General features: G+C 44.7%; 1 protein-coding gene across 1 annotated transcript; it reads right to left on the minus strand.

Moving 5' to 3' along the window:
* Window positions 1–1,480: 1,480 nt before the first annotated feature.
* On the minus strand, window positions 1,481–16,361 carry nuak1b (NUAK family, SNF1-like kinase, 1b). Its single transcript, XM_026175364.2, has 7 exons — window positions 15,190–16,361; window positions 10,173–10,293; window positions 6,523–6,674; window positions 5,153–5,218; window positions 4,910–5,029; window positions 3,583–3,715; window positions 1,481–2,987 (listed from the first exon to the last, which is right to left on the minus strand). Exons 1-7 carry the CDS (start codon window positions 15,472–15,474, stop codon window positions 1,894–1,896), a joined length of 1,971 nt encoding a protein of 656 aa, XP_026031149.1. The 5' UTR covers window positions 15,475–16,361; the 3' UTR covers window positions 1,481–1,893.
* Window positions 16,362–16,481: the final 120 nt, after the last annotated feature.

The following is a 16,481-nucleotide window of genomic DNA, read 5'->3' on the forward strand; positions in this document are numbered from 1 at the left end:
CCCCTGACTCACCCATTCCCCTGAATCATTGTCAGTTTCATTACTTCTTTGGTATAAAACAAAAACTTTTCCTCTGCTCCTTCTATTCACTTTCTTTACTTTCACTAGTCTACGTTACAAAGCCTTCAAAAACTAAAACTATTCTAACACCTCGACCTTTTCTGCGTTTTACAGGAAAGACTGCTCTAATCTCACCACTGCTCCATGCATCACTCTTTCTCACACCTTTCTTCTCCCTCTAGCTATAAGTCTCTACGCGCCGCCTCTCTCTCACGCTCAAATGAAAACAATGGCTGGCTAATTGTGCTTGGTTGACATAATGAACTAGTATACACAGCTGGAGGGGCCGAGCACTGACCGCAGATCCCACCTGTGCTGACTCGGGCTGGGGCCAGTACAGATCTCTAGCACCAGCACGTCTCCTGCCTCCCTCTGAGGAATTTGCTGCGTCATCAGCGAGCTAAAACAAACCACCTTACTTAGCTCCTTTGAAGAGCTTGGGGTAAAATATTAACCAGCCCAGCAATGGAAAGCACCTAATCTTCTTTAGTGAAAAAAACCCCACAATATAAATAAATAAAAGAAAGAAAGAAACACCTCTTACTTTTTTCAGGTAGGCCCAAAAAATGTGAAAGAACTAGGGCTATAGCCAGACACATTCCAGGACTGTGAGATGTTGTCTGTGCTATCTCCCTTCACTAGATGTCCCACTAGGTGAGCCCCTCCAGACCTCTTGTCCTGCCAACAAAAGTATGTTCAACCAGGCCTTAACTGCCGACAAACCAAACTACAAACTTTAACACTGACAAAGACCACGGAGGAAGGATTGTTGTTTTCTTGGCCTGTAGATGCTGGTGTATCTGTGTGTAATTTCACCTGTGTAGAAGGAATGGGCTTTGATGGGGGGAAGGGAGTAAGTAGTTAGTCAGCTGTGCTATGAAGGCCCTGGGTCTCTCTACATTCACAAACAACATGATACAAAAAAGCACAACTGGTGACAGGTTGGCCTGGCTTTTCCCTCCACATTAAGGAAATGACATACATAATTTGTATTATGAATCAAAAAAAGGCACTTCCTACATATTTCCTAGTATCATAAACATATATAGGACATATGCTTTTATGAAGGTATACTTGCCTGCGTGTTGTACATACACAGACACAGTTATATATTGGGGTATATAGATGTTTCTCGTCACCGAGTAACATAATTATATATGTCAGTTCCACAAACACAGTTGGAGACAAGGAGCTTTGGACTCTTCCAGTAATAGCCAGCGCCCACCAGTTTTGCACTTAAAACTAAAGCTACAAAATATTAATAAATAATCAGCAATGCTATTTTTTTTTTTTTGGAACAAGACCCTGGTTTGTTTCATTTCTTTCTTTCTTTTTTTTTAAAGGAAGTAAAGATCACAAAAGCATATGCTCCGTTTTGAGTTCTAAGGTGCTGTTGTAAACTCATACATGGAAATGGGTGATGTCTAAGCAGAGCCAACCAGTTTCTGATCGCTGCATTTGTGATTCTAACTTGCCTTCTTGCTGAATATGTAAACATGTTGAACACAGCAAAGTCTATGGGCGGGCCAAGAGAGCTGACTGGGTGGCATTCTCTCATGCCAGCTCTGTCTCTCTCCTGCACAGAAAACCTTAACTAAATGTTTTCTAGCCAGAGAAGTGTGCCTGCGTGTGTGTGAGTGCGTGTGTGCGAGTGTAGCGACGCATCTTTTCCATCGAGATTTCAACCCCATTTGAAAAAGCCACAAGCTACGAAAGGCCGATCCCAGTAACGCACTGGTCGTTAGTGTCACGCATACACATCTGTACACATACGCACACACAAACACACACTCGTGTTAAAATCCCTCTTCTTCTCTGTCTTCCACCCATCTATTAGTTGAGGTTGCTGCTGATGTCCAGGGCTTGCTGGTACACCTGAGTCATGTCCTCCAGGTCCCCCAACAAGGAGAAGCTGCCATTGTCCCCTGGGGAGCCTTTTGTTTTGGGGCCGCGGCTGAATTTGTGTCCCTGGATTGGCGGGGCTGCCTGGAAGCCTTTAAAGTTGGCGAGCTGCAGCAGGTTTTCAGCCGAGACACAAGCCCTGATGTTTGGGCGGAGGTGGGGTGTGGAAGGATGCCACTCGGCCCCGCTGAGGGAGCTGGGTGACAGGGACAGGACGGAGCTGTCCTCCCCCACTATGCTGGAGGGACGACTCTGACTGCGGGACAAACCAGAGTCGGTCGATGGAGGAGGCTCACCGAGGACTCCGGCCACCGTCGCTGATGAGGGAGGCCCGCTGTAGGTGGAGTACTTGCCATTTCGCTTCAAGATACCCTTTCTCCCCATGGCTCTCTTGGGTGGGGAGGTGGCTAGCAGAGACATGCTGGCGCCCCCTAAAAGCTCGGAGGACTCACTGCGCTCTGGGGAAGAGTAGTACCCTGATTCCCGTTGTTGGTTGTTCTTCAAGATGCCTTTTTTGGGCAGAGACGGCACGATCTTGGCTGGGGAGACTCCTCCTAGCGTCGGCTCCTCTTCCTCTCGGTCTGGGCTGGACGCCTCCTCTCCACCTTCAGCTTGCTGAGGCAGCGCTACCTGACCCAGCTCCACCTCTTCAGGACTTACAGATTGGTGCTCTTCGGTAACCCTGGTCTTCAGGATGCCTTTGGGTCTCTTTAGACCTGGCTTGTCCTCGCCTCCACTGTGCGTCTGTCCTGCCTCAACATTCTCCTTCTTGGACTTCTTGGGCCTCTGGCGCAGCAGCTGGGGCATGGCCGCAGCTTTGGCTCCAGAACCACGTGGCTCAGTGCGGTTCTGCCAGTCGATGAAACGGGCCAGCATGGGCGAGCCTCCGTGGTCGCGTTGGGTCTCGCAGTCACACACGCTGTTCTTCCAGCCCCAGTTCACCCACCAGTGATTGGCAATGTCCTCCACTGTAGCTCGACGCTCAGGATTCACCATCAGCATCCAGCGGATCAGTCCACGGGCATCTGGGAGTAAACAGAGATCTGTTGAGTGCTTCACGCTGCACATTATTTGACATACAAATACTAAAATCATATGCTATTGCTTTTTCATTTCAAAGACTGTTACACCTATACCAAAAACATGAATCACTGAGTATTTTTCAAGAGTATTTTTTTTCCACAAAAAGTTGCTCTTTTTAGCACAAAAAGTTATATTTTGATTCCATTGTAGTTTATTCAAAAATCATGTTACCAGCAAATGAATAAGAAGTATAATGTCTTGTTGCTCAGCTAAGATGTGCTTCTTTATGCTGTCTGGATAAAAGCGTCACTGTTTATCATGTGTAATGCAATTTGCATCCACTACATGTGAACATCCAGAGCGCTCTGATCCATGCTTCCCCAAACAGCGTATGAACAAACATCTTAAAGGCTTTCATATTCTTCTGGAATTTATGAGAAAAAGAGTCCTCGTGGTTTCTATCTGCAGCACAGCTGAATTAGATTTGCCAATTACAGTTTATGCTATTGTTTTACACAGCGCACTGAAATCAGGTGTGTTTCCTAACATGACCCAAACCAAAAGGAATGCAAGCTGAGCCAAAAGTTCCAGCAGTACCTGAGGACTGAGTGGGCTCTTTGTACTCGCCGTTGCTAATCTGGCGAATGAGGTTCTTGTGGTCTCCCCCATCAAACGGCATAGTTCCATAGACCAGGGTATACAGCAGCACCCCAAGGGCCCAGCTGTCCACCTGGAGGAAACAGTGATTAGTGATTCATGGCATTAAAAAAATGGATGCTGTGAAATGAGCTGAGTAGACTGGGCTTTGAGTTACTCTACACACCAATAAGCAATATGATATGATGTTGTTTCTCCAGCAGGCCTCTCAAAGACATAATGACAACGGCAGGTATTTTGGTGGGCCATGACTTGTTTGTGCACAGACACATTACACTCTCTCACAATATAATGTGGCTTTCAAAAATGTTACATAACACTTGGTGTTTTGAGGAGGTGCAGAGTGGTGGGAGCGGAAGAGGGTAATGAGACCAGCAGAGATAGCAACTGTGATATGCTGAGCTCCTGACAGTCGCTAAAGACATGCAGTTGACGTGTGTGTGTGTGTTTGTGTGACTGAGAGAGAGAGAGAAACAAAGAGCATGGCACAGAATAAGTGTACAGACTGTAGTTGGGGGCAGATACAGTGGGCTGTGATTTTAATGAGGGCAGCTAAAGTTTTGAGACGTAATCAATGACCAGCATCGTGAATGTTTCACTCTTTGTGTCATCGTCGGTCCATTCCTGAGTATGCGACAGGCCACTCACTATTGTCATGCTCTATTTTTGTTGTCTTTGCTCGCTGTAATTTGTGGCCTCATCCCAGCTGTGGTTCTATAATTTTGTTTTTAGCACTCTCGAGTAAATTACAGTGAATCGCACTAAATTGAACGGTTTAACTACGAAATCTAAAAATTCAACATCCCCCCCCTCCTCCTTGTTGCTTTGTTTTATCCATCTGATGTAATTGTAGTGACAACGCCCTTCGGAGTGACTCTGCACTTGCAGAATGAGTGGTTTTGGGGAGACATTTTCACTGTTTCTTTCACCAAAAGTATTTGTTTAGACAGCGCTTGCGCTTTGAGGCTGGGGAGCTCATTCCAATCCAGTTAATCTGAAGACAGAGTGAGAAAAACGATCCCCTGGTTCCTCACTTCAAAGACCCCTGAATATTGTAGGAAAGGGAGGACAGGGGAGGGATGCTGACCCAAAAGAGAGAGACCTCCCTTGGACTATGGACTAATCCCATCAAAGGGCCTGAGAAGAAAGTCTACCCACCAGTTTGTATATTGACTACATGATGATTGTAATCACTAGCGGTTCATCCCAAAATGAATTTTCAGGGAGGGCAATAAATGATTAAATTTCTATTTCCGCTGAGACTCACCTCCGGGCCACGGTATGGTCTCCCATTGACGATCTCCGGTGAAGCATATAGGGGGCTACCGCAGAAGGTTTGCAGTAGCTTGTCTTTATGGTAGAGGTTGGACAGCCCAAAATCAGCAATCTGTGAACACAAGGCCAAGTTAGAATTTCAGGTCATATTATTTCTTTTCCCTCACGCAAAGATCATTTGAGACAAGGCTTTGGCTGCCAACACATCCCAGACCATCACAAGAGGCAAGGTTACCTTAATATTACAGTTTTCATCCAGTAGCACATTTTCCAGTTTCAGATCCCTGTGCACTACTCCATTCTGCAGTGAGAAAAAAGAAAAAGATTGATGCATGCATCAGCTCATTTTTCATTAAAGAGGGTTCCAAGCAATAAACAGTCCATTGCATTTGTATGTATGTGTGATTTACTTTGACAAAGATAGCTTGAGGAAATCAAGACAGCCTGTTGGCTTAGTACTCTTTAATTGGTCCTGTCCCCTCGAAGATCTTCAAGCTGACATCTGCTGGGACTTTCTTTTAAATCAGCTCAAATGTGTGACATAAACATGAGCCTGTAATTATCTCCCAGTATGAATTATGTTCTCAGAGCATCATGGGATAAAACAGCGACTATGCTGTTAATGCACGGGTTGGGGAAAAAAAATCCAGGAATTAACATGTGGTACGCAGACAGACAGAACCCAGCTCAGATGCAGAGGAGTGACTTCATCCGTCACCCCCCGCCTGTTTGCGCAGCTCAGCATTGCATCTCCTGTCGGTGACTGTCTAACACGGTGCTCATTTTCACATGACTCTGATTGGTGAACACAAGGAAGAAGTGGTTGGTTGCTTGTTGTGCCTGTGACTCACACCACCCCACCCAGCAAGGGGTTGCGCTTGGTGGTAATGACTCATCATTCATGGCTGTCTGGGACCAATCTGTGAACCAATCGTCTATCATCTGATAACTTAGCCTCTGGGGGCAAAGGCTGGCGTTTTGGGGAAGATATACAGGTAATGGACAATTGACATTCAGGCCAGGACGTCCTGTTTAGCGCCGCGGCCATGACTTAGAGTCTGATAATGAAAGCAAATTCTTTTTTTAAAAAAAGAAAAGGGGAGCATTTATAGAGATTAGTCTGGGAGTCCCCTAGCTGAAGACTATGACATCATCCCTATCTACAGCTGGGAAAAGTGTGACAAGAGGGGAGCCAATGGGATCTTTGGGTTTTAAGCAGAGTAAGTGAGGTGTGGATGTGGGTGTGAACCAAACTTAATCTCTGGAGAATGACTCTGGGGGTAGCTCAGGACATCAGTCCGTGTGTGTGCGGCAAGATTTGAGCACAGATTTAAAGACAGGGCCTGTTTGTTGCCCTGCTCTGTAATGGGAGGGTAAGCCTGAATTAAACTGGCCTGCATTCTATCTTCACTCAGAAACAGATGACTCTCTACAACCAGTGCGCCAAGAACAGCACACCGTGCAGGGCTGGCAGATTATACTAGCTATGCGTCTGAATGTGTGAGGGGAATGGTGAAGGATAAATTAAGGACTTAAAGTCTTTATGTGTGTAAGAGACACAGAGCACAGCGTGCACAAGCTGAAGGCACGGATGAGTTTTCTCACCTTGTGACAGTGGTGCACGGCGGAGACTATCTGTCTGAAGAAGCGCCGCGTCTCCCGCTCGCTCAGGCGCCGACGCTCGCTAATGTAGTCATACAGCTCGCCCTTGCTGGCATACTCCATCACAATCACGATCTTGTCCTTGTTCTCAAACACTGAGAAATGATAAGAAAATAGCAACACATTATTACCGACTTTCCAAAAACATAGAGGTATGGGAGGACAGCTTCTTAAGTCTGCCCAGGTTCATTTTGCCTTCTTAATAAAAATATTAATGAGCATTATTAAGTAAAAAAGCAGGAAAAAAAAAACGTTTACTCCGCCCTTTGTTTTTTTTGGAGGGAATTGGGAATCCAAATTCCAAAGCAACACATTACATCTCTACATTTCTCCCAGGGTTACATCACCCAGACCCCACCTCATGTGCCTGGCTCCTTCACAACACTACAGCAGGGAGGGGCTGTTAACTCAATCAGGCCTTGCTCAGAGAGCAGAGCAAGTGGAGAGCAGTGAAAACAGACCACAAAAAAAAAAAAGAAAAGGAGAAAGAGTTACCTTCACAGGCTCAAGTGGAGGTTCTGCTACAGCTTGAGCTTTGCATCATGTTGCCACTTTTCACAACACAGTCCGATATTTCTAACAACCAACCTATATTCTTCTATCTTCTGTACCTACACTTACAAAGCAGGCTTTTTCTCTTTTGGACCTTGAACTTTTATTACGACCGAAGCAAAATGAATAAACCTGGTGACACGTGTGCTGATTTTTAGAGGAATGCTGTTTCATTTTTATCGCCATTGAAATACAGCTCACCAGACATATCATTGTGTGTCAGTTTTTAGCCATCCGCTATATAATTTCAGTTTGGCAACATGCTTCTTGGCATGAAGAGTATGACAGCGGTTAGGGAGAGAGAGGAGAAGAAGAGAGAGGGGAAAAAAGGCTAGAAAAACACAGTCAGCCATGTTGCTACATATTGTCCGTGTTGATTTTCCCACACAGCAGGGTCACTGAGGTGGGGGCCTCCGCTTTCTGTACTCTTGAGTGAGCACCTTCACAGTCTGTCACACTACTTTCCTCAGCACCCCACCCCTCCTCTCCTGGGGTTCTTTTAAAGATATAATCCTCTACAAAAACACACAGTTGCTGAGTGATGGTAATGCTCCCTGATTGTGACTGTCTGGCAGCTCGGGAAATAACAGACGGGATGTAAGCCAAGCACTTGGGAGGGCAAAAGCAGACTCAGCTCTCTGATTGGTGGACAGAGGAGTGACCTGGGGTGACATTCACGGCGAACCTTGATGGGGTTAGGCTGGGGGAGCCAATTCTCAGCTTGCACTCCCATTTACCTTTGAGCACTTGCGGTGAGGTAATTACCTGGCTTACATAACTCGGGTTTGTTACAGCCCACTGGGCACGCCAGCCACCACTAAAGCCTCGCTGTCACTCACTGGGCTTTGTTCACAGGTCATGCCCTCACATCTGACTAATTAGCGCCTATTGTCCTAGTGTCTGCACTGATGATAGACTGTTGTTGAAAACTTGCACAAGGGCCAAAGAGTCACACATAGGAGTGGAGGGATAATTCTAAAGTAGGCCATAAACAAGCACATTTTAATTAATCTGTAGGGTATTTTTCCCTTTGTTTATCATGTTTACTTAAGATATTTGGAGATATAGGCTGATTTTTGCCTAGATTTAGCTGACAAATTTAACACCATTGCAAATATAGTCAGCGACTTAGCTTAGCTTAGCACAAAATCTGGAAGCAGCACTGAGAAAGTGAACTCCTGCCAAGGTAACAGAATTGGCAAGATCTTAGCTTTAGCTTTGTATTTTCTGTGGGGACACAAGAAGAGTGATCATTTTTTATTTTGTTGTAAGAAGGTAAATTTCTAAAGATTCCCCTCACGCTGAAGGGTTTGGGTTTTTTTCCCCCCTGGCTGAATCAGTTCATGCTGCTTGAGCATTTTGTAGGGTTGACTATTTCTCTTAAAAGGAGGGCACTGCATAGCTTCGCCTGAGGAGCAAAGAGCAAAAAAAAAAAAAAAAAAAATACTTTAAATGTCCCCACACAGCATGCTGATGGATGCAGAATGTGAGGGAGTGGTAAAAATCAATCTTCACGCACACATCTGGTTCAGCTTTGCTTCACACAAGGCAGTTAGCAGGGGCTGTTGAAGAGGGTGTTGCCGGATACACAAATCTTTAGGCCTCCTATACATCTCTAAAGCAAGGCTGGGCGGAGGCCAGGCCACAACAGTAAACGCTGGGTTTGAGGAGAAACACCAAAGAGCGAGAGCAATGAGTCTGGTTAGGTTTGTTGGTAGAATTGACTGCTTTTAAAGGAAGGCAGCACACATAGAAACACCATGCAGGCTCGCCTGAGTTTATAAAGCTGGCTGTTCTTTAATCATTCTCTTGCAAAACACATAAAATTCATCGGTAATTCAGCCCTCTGACCGACTACTGGCACGTTCCCATGACAAATAGTTATGTTTGTTACATATACACATTGCTGATAATGACCTAAGGACTTTGAAACTGAACAAAGGACAGTGGCTAAGCCAGTTAGGGAAGTACCACACAGCCTGCAGCCGCTATGCCAGGGCAGCTAACCTGAAAATGGCATTGAAACTGTTGCTATGTTGACACAATAGTCACGAGTCACAAATCACATGACAAAAAAACAAACAAACAAAAAAACACACTGCAGTGCGTTGTGAATGTAGGAGACGGAAAACAGACCCATACTACATATTATCAGATGATTAATTGCAAGCACTATGTTGAAAAAAATCAATGGGAACTGTTCAACCTTTAGAGTCGCCATCAATTCTAATCTAATGTTTTCTTCCGGTGATGTAAAGGTCATTCATGAGGACTCATCAAAAAAAGGAGGCCCAAAACAATAAATATGTTGTCAATGTCTGACTTGAAGTCTTTGATATTTAGTGAACTGCTTCCTGGGGTAGACATATGTTGATATTGCTCCAAGGGAAGGCTTATGGTCTTTCCTCCTGCTGCATAGCACTGGATTGGAGTCAGACGGGGAGCAAGCCCGGGTGACTGAGGCCAATCCAGAGTCTCCTGAGCTACACACACAAAGGTTCATACACTGAGATAAATATACTGGGATTTATACAGACACATATGTGCAGACACACACACATGCACGAGTATAGTCTGGTTCCCAGCTGCTGTTGTCTCTAAGTATCAGCAGATGTCTGGCCCTGAGATCAAGACCAGAGAAGACAAGGGGATGTGACCTCTTAGATGTGGGAGAGGCAATCCCTTAGAATATCACCCCTCTTATAAACACAAACTTTCACAAATGTGAATGCAATACACACACACACACACACACACACACACACACACAAAGAGAAGAATCCAGATGTAAATTGTCAAAGTCATCCAGACTTTTACTAGACCAGGCAGCCAGACGGGAAGAAGATTAATAACATCCCAGAGCTGTAGTCCAGGACTTATTATGACATCTGCATGTCATAACATGACAGTCCTACAGCTCGGCCACGAGTGCTAAATGAGCTGATGGAGGGAAGAATTCTGGACATGTGTGATTTTGTTTGCATGTTCAAATTAAATAAGTGTCCATGATTTGTCACAGGTAGACATTCAAAGACCCTCACCTTCATATATAGAGATGATGTGGGGGTGGCGGAGGGACGACATGATCTCAATCTCTCGGCGAATGTGTACCATGTCCTGCTCATCCTTAATCTTCTCCTTCCGAATGGACTTGATAGCCACCTGGAAAGAGAGGACAAACACTTTTCACTCATGTGACTTCAGCAGCAAAGGAAAAAAAGCAAAAAACAAACAAACAAACAAGCAAACAAAAATCCCCCGCCTAGATATACAGTATCTTGAATGTGTCACATTTAACAGTTTAAAGTAAAAGCAGATTTGTCTTTTTTTCCAAGAAAATTGATTTGAAAAATAGGCTGATTTAATCTGGGAAGAGACGTGACTGCAGAAAGTCACTGAAATGAGATTAAGCTGCAACAGATTTATCTGTCACATGCGATTTGTTATCAGTGAACTTTAAATTGTACACTTCATCCACAGTACATGGTGCACGTCATGAGATGTCAGTCTGCACACAATGCTTGATTTCATTATCAAAGAAAAACAAACCTCCCCTGTCCACCTACAGAGACTTTTAATAACCTTTGACCTTACGAAGCCTTGCTGAGGTCAAACTATTGCAAACTGAAACACAAGTACCAACATTGTGGCCTGTTTTGATATTCAATCATCATGATTACAGATGCATCAGAGGACAGATTCACACAGTGCAACATGGCAGTTTCCATAGTAAAGACTTCTCTGGGAGCAGCTGTTGTTAACTAATCGCCTGTGTCCAAAATCACTCCCCTGACTCAGTCATTCCCTCATCAGTATATAATGGTCACTCAATAGTTCACTCAATACGGCGCGCTATCTTGGAAACAGGGAGCGTTTTCGGAGCCAGTCTGGGACTCTGCAGCCATACTAGCACATAGTAGCGCTTTGTGTGAAATGCTAAAGTCTTCATGCTAATAAAACTATGCTGATATAATTATAAGGTTTAATTTAAGCAGTCATGGTCACTATTCTGCTTTGCTGTGTTAGCAAGCTAACATCTGTGCATTAGCACAACACACAGTGCAGCTTAGGCTGATGGAAATGCCATTAGGTTTGCAAGAATTTGGCAATAAGGTAATGGTTAGGCAAATAGCCTCTAAAGTACTGCCGTTCATCCAAATTGGTGCATGGATGTCTGCACTAACTGCCACTCCAACAACTGTGGAGAAATTTCTTTCGAAATCCCAACCACATACAGCAGGCGCGGGGTAGAAAAGCCTATAAAGTCTGCACCATGTATCCCTAAAAAGCAGTGAGAAAGGTGTTAAGTGTTCACCGATTTTAAGAAGAGGAAAGAGAGAGCTGAAGGTTAGAGTGATCCTCCATCAATCGGTCAGTATTAACTTACAAAGCAAATTTCCTCCCTTGTCAAAAGTCCCCGAGAAGACCCTAACCACTACCCCCGCCTTGTATGTTTAGTTATTCTGATTAAACACAGCTAATGGCCCGTATTCGAAAAAGCCTGAAAAGATGGCCTGCTGAGAGTTTTATGGAGGTATCAGGAGAACGGGCAGGGGATGAGGAAGTGATTCACTCCTTGCCGTGCCAAATGGGCCTGTTAAAAGGAGCTTAACAGTCAACAATGACACTTGATTTGATGATTCTTCAGTGTCATGGCAAAGCCAATTCAGTTAAGAGTCAGCCGCAACAGGATGCATTCAAACCACTAACCTATGTACTCCATAAATGAGAGGTTAGCATCCTTCTTCAAATAAACCAGTGGAGAGCCCACGGTCTAGCACATCATTCTTGTAGCCTAAACAATCTGGATTGAGCCCCGAGTTGTTCTTTGATCAGGTCTGTAAAGCATCTTTTCACTCTGAATTATGTTAGTTTAAACTTTTGTCCTCCTGACTAAACTGCAGTATTCTGTGGAGCCCAGCTTTATTCCATTCAGCGAAAAACCACAGGCAGTAGCGAGTGCCAAGCTAATTACCGTGTACATCAATAAAAATAACCCCAAACCGGAATAGCTGCCTTCCAGAGCATGCCTTGATTACATAGAATTTAAAGAAATGATACCATAATAAACAAGCCAGGGTCCAGGGGGTTCACATGCTGTGTTCATAATTGGGAAAAGTTGTTTGTGTCTTAACACTGATGTTTTCCTTTACCTCATCAAAATCATCAGGATTTTATCACTGATCCCCAAAACGTGACTGACACTTGACTTTGCAAAGCTGAATGCAGCTTGCCTTTTTCAGTTGTTGTGGGATGGATGGATGCATGCATGCAAAAAATACCTGATTTTTTTTAAATTAGGGAATGAACTAAGAAATTGCCTACAAAAGTTACACACAAAGACAAGTAAAATGTGTAGAGAAGTTAATTCTACACTGCATGATAAATCAGTGAATGAGACAGTTCCCCAATATTGGGCTAGAAAGCCAGATATCTTTTGTGTATCTCCTCATGTTGCTTTGCCCTGACCTTGATGCGGATCATTACACAGGACCGCAGATCAGCTACTTGCCAGCTGGCGGAGCTGGCTGACGCAGCTACGCTTGTTCTTAAGTGGACCCCCCTATTACTGTCACTCACAGTAAACGGGCGCTGCACTGCTGCCCACGTCGGTCCCTGCCAGGTATGGGGCGGCCTCGTCTGCCCCTCCCGTCGTCCAGACTTTGTTCTCAAAAGAGCTCGTTTGAAGTGAAAGTCCATGTTTCGCTTCAGCGGAGCCTGACATCGTTCTGGGCTTTCTCAGGCCATTAAAATAGATGAAGTATTCATCACAAACTCACTCGTCCCTGCATTGTCTAAAGATCATGATCATCTGTCGTATTGACTGTGTGTCTGAGTCAGACTTAGGAGGAGGCAGAGAGAGGGAGAGTGAGTGGGAGAAAGAGGCCCGTCACTTTTCCAGAGAAGTGTATTCTCAAACAGAGCCAGGAATCATAATGCCTCATCAGCTGTACAACATAGAAAATAACAGAGGAATGCCAATGTTTTTCCCTCTTGCGTACCTCCCTATTGAGTCCATTGTTGGGGAATGATGTAATCTGGTGCTTTAAGCACATATTAATATGACTCTTTACCCCTTTTAACTGAGCCGGTTTCTCTCTTGTTATGGTGGTGAGCTTCCCTGTATCTCTGTGCTAACTCCCCTGTGATGGATCCTCCATACAGGATATTAACATTACCTTCTAAATCTAATTTCCTGCTGTGGATGGCCTTTCATGTGTCAGTGTCCATTATAGGCCTGACTGTCACCATAACCTTTTCACTATAGTCCTCTCTAGATGGCATGTAATACTTAATGCAGCTATTTGAAACATAGCCACAGGTCTCCTTTTACCTTTCACACACATGCACAGAAACACGGGTTGTGCACATCCCACAAAGCCACACCAAGTTCTCTGTGATCTGCTGCACTTCACTTAATGTTAGGTGTTTGTGTTTTTTACTGAGCGTGCAAATTGTACAACAAACGGGCTTCCAGGTGAAACCAGCTCTACTTTCACTGACATGCTGAATATGCTTGCATCTAATCTGTCGTTCGTTATTCCCATGTGTGTGCATGCACACACAGAGAGCTTCATCAGTTTATCTCTCCACTTTGTTCTTCTCACTGGGTCTGTGGAACAAGCCAGGAAAAGGTTCAGGGCAGCTGAGATGATTAAATAACATTCTCACCACACTGGTTTACATGCCAAATGGACACAAGGGACTCCCTCTGGATCAGAGGTCAAGTAAACTCTAGCAGCGTAGTGCCATATGCATAAGCTGCGAGATGGTGAGTACTCTATGTGCACAGACTTGGGTCCCATATTAATAGTTCTCTATTTTAAGTTTTAATGCTAAGCTCAGCTCAGTGCTGTAGATAATAGGAGAACTGGAGCCACTGGGCTATAGTTTTTTGACTTACACATAAGTATGTTGGGTTTATTTATATATTTAGTGACTGGCAAGTAGTGCTTTATGGCTTAGTAACAAAAATATAATAAACTTGCCAACTATTTGACAAACATTGTCAATTATTTAACAAAAGATTTCCAAGATATCCAAAGCCAACAATCATGCAATACACTTTGACCTGTCCAGTTAGTACAATTGCACAGTTTTATGATGCTAGTGAAATTACATTAATTCATATTACACTTGCTACCATGGCAATAATGCCGAAAAACAAACGGAAGAAAGGAGAAGCTGGCAAGTGGGACAGGTCAAACAGGAATGTCGTACCAGGGGGTTTGCTGCCCCCCTTCCCCTATTAAACATGCATTTGCCAGGAGCTATGAATCCGCTGGGGGACATTGTTGGCCTGTACTAAGTTTCAGTGGAAATTTCCTCATGCCCTGCCAGAATGGGCACTGGGGTCATATTTTGCCACATGTGGAAATAGTTGGTAGAGATCTGCCGGTCTGCAAGGACATCACAGCGGATGGTGGGTTTACTGCCACAAATATACAGTTCATCACTTTCAAATAAAAGAAACGCAAAGTGCCAGACTGAGCCATGCAGGGAAAAAAAAACTTGGCACTTTAAAAATAGAAACAAAACGGGAAGGGAAAAACTGTACGGCACTGTGCAGAGTGATGAAACAGTACAAGTAACCTACTACTTTAAAGACTGAGACTATGTCAAATGCTGGTCATTCGCATAAGAGTGAATTTGGGGTTGATCTGAACTTTGCAATGCATGTCTTAAAAACTTTACAAATTATGAATGAGCGTGGACGCAGGACACTTCTGGGGAACTTTTGTGAAGCTTGTGAGGGTCAGACAAGTCCCCATAAGTCTGTCAGTAGCCGGAATTGCACTCCAGCATCCGGTCGTGAGGCCCTGCATGTGTGCAGCGTAACTCCCTGGCCCCACTGGCCTTTTTGGAGCATGGTGGGGGAATTCCCAGCGGGGGTAGGCCGTGCACACGCGTCTGGGAGCAACAAACCACTTAATTTGGGACCAGTGCTGTTTGTAGTGGCTGCTAAAGGGCGTTACAGAAGTATTGTGAATTACAAGCGTCTGGGTTTACTAAAAGCATCGTGACAGATGTTTGCAGCTGCTTGTGTAAATGGCTCACCTCTCTGCCAGAGTGCCGCTCAATGGCCTTCTTGACTTTGCCATAGGTGCCTCTTCCCAGCGTCTCCAGCAGCTCGTAGCGATGCTTCAGGTTGTGCTTGTGATGGTGTTTCTTCACGCCCGAGTTTCTCCGTCCATCACCACTCGTCGGGGTCTCCTCAGGTGAGCTGCCGGCAGGTGGAGTTGAAGGTGGTGGTGCAGCGGAGGGCTCACCCGCCGAGCTTTGGCCCTTCTGGGCCTCGGGACGGGTGCCCCCCCGGTGCGACGATAAATAAGCGGTTTCCATCTCACTATAAGGAAGGGTTTAAAACAGCCTTCCCACTGTTAAATATATCACTACCTACCTAAAAAATAAATCGATAATATAATACTTATAGGCCTAATAATAGTAATAATAAATAAATAAATTACAAGGAACGACGCCAGTCATGTTATCACACGTGGAAACTGACATTTCCAGATTGTCTCAGTTGATCAATAGGCTTTGATCATAGTGGCCAGAGATCTCTCCTTCTACCTATTCATATTAATAATTGCTATATACTAAAGGATTACTACATGAGCGCGGAAGTCTAAAAGGATCGGACCTTAATAACCTGGTACATACTCTATCATTGGTTAAAAATACATTCTAGTGCCAATATAGTTAAAAAATATAGTGTATTATTCAGATTTCGACAGCAGGCTGCATGCCGGAAGCTCAGCACACTTTCGATTCAGAGATGCTATACTGGCTATAAATATGTGCAAGCTCTCTATCCCATTAAAATAAAATAAAATAAAATAAAATAAGACAGCCTAAATAAATTGCTACGATCCCCTTACTCCTCAATTTACTCGCATGATCTGGCTGTGGTTAGCTCTGGCTCGTTCACATCATCTGTCGTCCCAAACACTGCCAACATCACGAGAAAGGCGAGAAAGCTGCGACGAAACCGGCGTTTTGGATGAAGATGACCCTCATTTTGTCCACGGCCCAGGTAAAGCTCCTCATTCATCAGGACTCTGTCTATTGTGCGACTGCATGCTCCGAGCCGGGGTCGACGGTGGTGAAAGTGCGCTGGGATCGGACTCTATCTCAAGCTGAGACGTTTTGGATATTGCCATGGTCGTTTCACTGCTCCCCCTCTTTTTCTTCGTGGCCTTCTTGTTTCTCCTTCCCTTTCTTTCTCTATCTCCAGCGTGAGGGGCTGTGAAGAAGGAATGCGAGAGGATCCGAGACCGGAGGCGGAGTTTAGGCAGATCTCCTCCTTCCCTGTCCTTTCGCTTCCCTTCTGTCTTTGTGCTCCCCTC

The sequence above is a fragment of the Astatotilapia calliptera genome, chromosome 7 (genome assembly GCF_964374335.1).
Source record: "Astatotilapia calliptera chromosome 7, fAstCal68.1, whole genome shotgun sequence".
Taxonomy (NCBI): Eukaryota; Metazoa; Chordata; class Actinopteri; order Cichliformes; family Cichlidae; genus Astatotilapia; species Astatotilapia calliptera.

What these genes read in the sequence shown, in the direction of transcription:
- nuak1b (XM_026175364.2), bottom strand. Translation starts at nt 15,474, where the DNA reads ATGGAAACCGCTTATTTATCGTCGCACCGGGGGGGCACCCGTCCCGAG. An exon ending in CCGTGCACCACTGTCACAAG is followed by an intron (nt 5,219 to 6,522) that starts GTGAGAAAACTC and finishes TTCTCACTGCAG; the next exon opens with AATGGAGTAGTGCACAGGGA. An exon ending in ATGAAAACTGTAATATTAAG is followed by an intron (nt 5,030 to 5,152) that starts GTAACCTTGCCT and finishes TTGTGTTCACAG; the next exon opens with ATTGCTGATTTTGGGCTGTC.